Here is a 3,685-nt window from a genome sequence, read left to right as displayed (position 1 = left end):
GTCATTAGCACCTCTAGTAATATATTTACTGAGAAAAATGGTGACGTGTTCAATATTTATTTTACCCGCTGTGCACTCCTGTGATTTAATGTGCATACGTCACAGATGAACTGAACCAGAGCCTCATCAACCCAAAGCAAGAAAAGAATCCACCAGAATATGTCAGCTTGATGCCAGGATTATTTACTTTTCACTGAAGATCCTCATGTTWACTTCATCTCATCTTCTTTCATTACAGCTGTCCTTCGCAGCAACAACCCCGGTTCTGGCAGACAAGAAAAAGTACCCCAACTTCTTCCGCACCGTCCCGTCCGACAACGCTGTGAACCCGGCAGTGGTCAAGTTTCTCAACCACTACAACTGGACTCGTGTGGGGACCCTCACACAAGACGTGCAGAGGTTCTCAGAGGTCAGTTTTTACAAATCTTTTTACTSCTAATCCTGCTTGTTGAGTTTTGTTTTCTTATAAGCCTTTATTGGAGGATGTTTTTTTTTCTTTTTTTCAGTTTAACTCATTAAACTTAAAAGCAACAAAATGCTACAGCTTTTTTAATAAACAGTTGGATATAAAATAAACATTTCCATGTTCTCAAGCTGAAGGTTARCTTCACTATGTAAAATAATGAATATGTTGTGTCACTGACAAAAAAAATWGTTTTATTGTTCTACAGAAATCAGCAGCAATAATGGCACTAAACATTAACACATTTTACAATTATCACTGAAATTATGCCAACATGATTTGAGTGGGTGGGAATTATTCCGATGAAATGCACGGTGAGATGAGTTTGTRTTTTCCACTCACGTGAAACTGCAAATTAGTTTCTGAGAAAATGTGAAAATGACAGTTTTTTTTTCAAGGAAAAGAATAATTACAATTTTCCATCTTCTTTTGCATTTGAGTAAATGGGAAGATGCAACTTTTGTGATAAGAGTTAATCATTTACAGGAGACAAGACAAGGAGGGATTTATTTAGTGTAGACATTTTGGCTGTTTTAAAACTGATAACCATAAATAAACACTAATCTAGTGAAGTAAAATGTTTTTCACTCTCTTCAAAGCTTTTTTTAATACAGTGAAATGCAAGTAAATATAGAGCATCTATTTAGTAATAGAAAAAAAATCCATAATTTTAGAGAGGATATCGTTTTAAGACTTTTCTAAAAGATCCCGTGTCTGTTAATGTGCCTATAAATGTGCTTTTTTATGTTTTGGTTGATTATACGTTTATTTATGGGCACTTAATGTCTAAGAAAGAGCAATTTAAAATGGATCAAGGAAAAACTAAAAATGCTGCTGGAAGAAGAAAATGGGTGAGATCCATTTAATGTATGCAACAACAAAGAATGGCAGACTAAACCTCACAGCCAGCTAAGTTTAATTAAACAGAATCTTAATGAGGCAACAGGTGAATAAAGACAAGAAACTAGAATCTAGAAATAAGAGTACAAATGTTCATGAATAATGTCATAAAACAAAGTTCAGCTGAATAGCCATTACATATGAAATAAAACTCTTGCAAGGCAAGATTTTACAAGACCAAAATAACGTCACAAAACATCAGAACTCACAAAAAAGAAAATGTAGGAAAACAGGTTTAAAATCCTATTGGAGACATTAATATAAAGCTTTTCACTTTTATTTTAGCCACATAAAAACAGAATTTGGGACTCAGAGTTTAACACTAAATTAATTCTACTGGACCTTTAAAAAAACATAGAGAAAAAAAAAACATTTCAGCATAATTTTGGGCTGCACAAACAAAATCCCACCCTCACACAGCCTACATCCGTTTCCAGCGTGGCAGCTCAGAACAACCAGAAACATGTTCGACAGCATGTTTGAAGTCCTACTTCTGAGAGAACATAAATCAATCCTCGGGATCAAAGATGGTGTGGAGCTGTAAACTGAAAATGCAAAAGATTTGTTTGGAACACCTCTGGAATGGAGCTGCTGCTCCTGCAGGAGCGGGAGGTCTGAGGAGACGGGACTGCGTGACATTTAACTTCCTTTAATATTTATTGCATTCCATCTGTTCTGGGCTTTAATGTCCCTCTTTCATTAAATAAGCCGAATCCGGTGGAGAGTTTTTTTAAAAGAGCTGGGACAAGTAATCTGTTAAAAAATGAGCAACCTCGTATGTKATGACTCAGCACTCCTCGCTATCACTCTTACTGCTGCAGCAGAAATAGTATTTTAAAGCCAACAAATCGACATTTATGTATTCTGGGTGTTGTAGTAAGGGGGTGGGGAGGAGGTGAGTTTTGGCTCTGATCACATTAGTTTACAGCAACAAGCCATATTGTAATGATTGCCTGTGCAGTGATGTAGAACAAACAGCTCTGACCAGTCAGAACATGAAGAGGACTTGTAGGGTGGTTAGGGGTTGTGGATTCATCGGCTCCTGCAGCTGTGAGGGATTAGGCTCATTTCCCACGGATGCCACAGACCTCATCAGATTATGGAGTTTTGGAGTCCAGGTTAGCACCTCAGGGTCCATCCACATTATTGACATGTCAGGAAATATTGGACTCTAAATAGAAAGCTGGATTTGGAAGCTGTATCAAGTACAGAATGTGGTGCTGATTGTAGGTTTGTGTAGTCATGCTACTTAAGGGGAGTAGGCATATTAGTGAGCCAACTCTGGTCCAGAGAACACAACATGACAACTTGGAAATCAGGCCCTGCTGGCTTYGATTCTCAAGAACGAGCTTGGCCGCAACGCTTGGTTTAAATTTTTAACTTGTTGATGTTCCACTCTAATAGTTTTTCTAAATACTCAAACATTTATTTGTGTAAACAGACAAAATGCAACCTTTAGAAAGAAATATCATTGCCCCACCTTTAACATAAACTACAATTTAGAGGCACCGCCTTCTTCTATTGGGTGTAGGTATTACCCACGCAGAGTGCAAAGCTTTTTGTGCGCACTCCACAACTGTTTCCTGTTTTTGGTGTGTTTTTGTAGCAGCGACAAAATACAGGTCTGGCATATTTACTACACAGCAAAAACAGGAGTGTTAAAATTTCAGTGTTAAACTTTTGGGTGTTGATATAACACCCCCTAGTGTTCGTTTAACMCTGAGTAAACTGACACCCAGTGTTGGTGTTAATTCACAGTGTTGATTTTTATCAGTGTTGTCTCAACACTAGCCAGTGTTAAATAAGCTCCGCCCATTGTTAAGTCTTATAGAACACTTAACAATGTTGTTATTTAACACCATGCAGTGTTGAAAGAAGTGTTCTGAAAAGCCCCACCCTCTTCCACCTCATGTCAGACAGACCAATATTTTATCAGCACAGAATGCTGGGTAATCTTGTAGAAGTGATGTGTTTGCATGTTTATGACTATTAAAGAAGTTTCATGAGAGTAAAAATTAGTTGTTCTGGTTAGTTTTGTTGTTCAGTTTGATAAGGTTGTTCAAGTTTAAGTGTGTGTTATTGGCCATAAATCGACATCATGAGAGGTATGTCCTGGGGTCGGATTTATAAAACTGGCGTAAGCACAATTTGAGCCCAGAAACTTGCGTACGCCACTTTTTACGCCAAGGTTGTGATTTATAAAATCCAAACTTGACGTGAAAATGTGCGGTGCCTCACGCCAGCTCTGACCCATGCGTACGCTCATTTTGGACACAGATGGTGAAGTGAAGAATTAGAGCCACACTGTGTAATGATCACTGT

General features: G+C 37.9%; 1 protein-coding gene across 1 annotated transcript in view; it reads left to right on the top strand.

The window, feature by feature from the left end:
* gabbr2 (gamma-aminobutyric acid (GABA) B receptor, 2) overlaps window positions 1-3,685 on the top strand; it is a 208,860-nt gene that overhangs the window by 112,087 nt on the left and 93,088 nt on the right. Inside the window, exon 3 of the mRNA XM_014005665.1 lies at window positions 239-409. Coding sequence (XP_013861119.1) covers window positions 239-409 — 171 coding nt within the window. The remainder of the gene's footprint in view (window positions 1-238; window positions 410-3,685) is intronic.

Source organism: Austrofundulus limnaeus, unplaced genomic scaffold, assembly GCF_001266775.1.
Source record: "Austrofundulus limnaeus strain Quisiro unplaced genomic scaffold, Austrofundulus_limnaeus-1.0 Scaffold32, whole genome shotgun sequence".
In the NCBI taxonomy this organism is placed as follows: Eukaryota; Metazoa; Chordata; class Actinopteri; order Cyprinodontiformes; family Rivulidae; genus Austrofundulus; species Austrofundulus limnaeus.
Note: the sequence above shows the minus strand (reverse complement) of the source record. Positions and strands in the feature narration are given on the sequence as shown.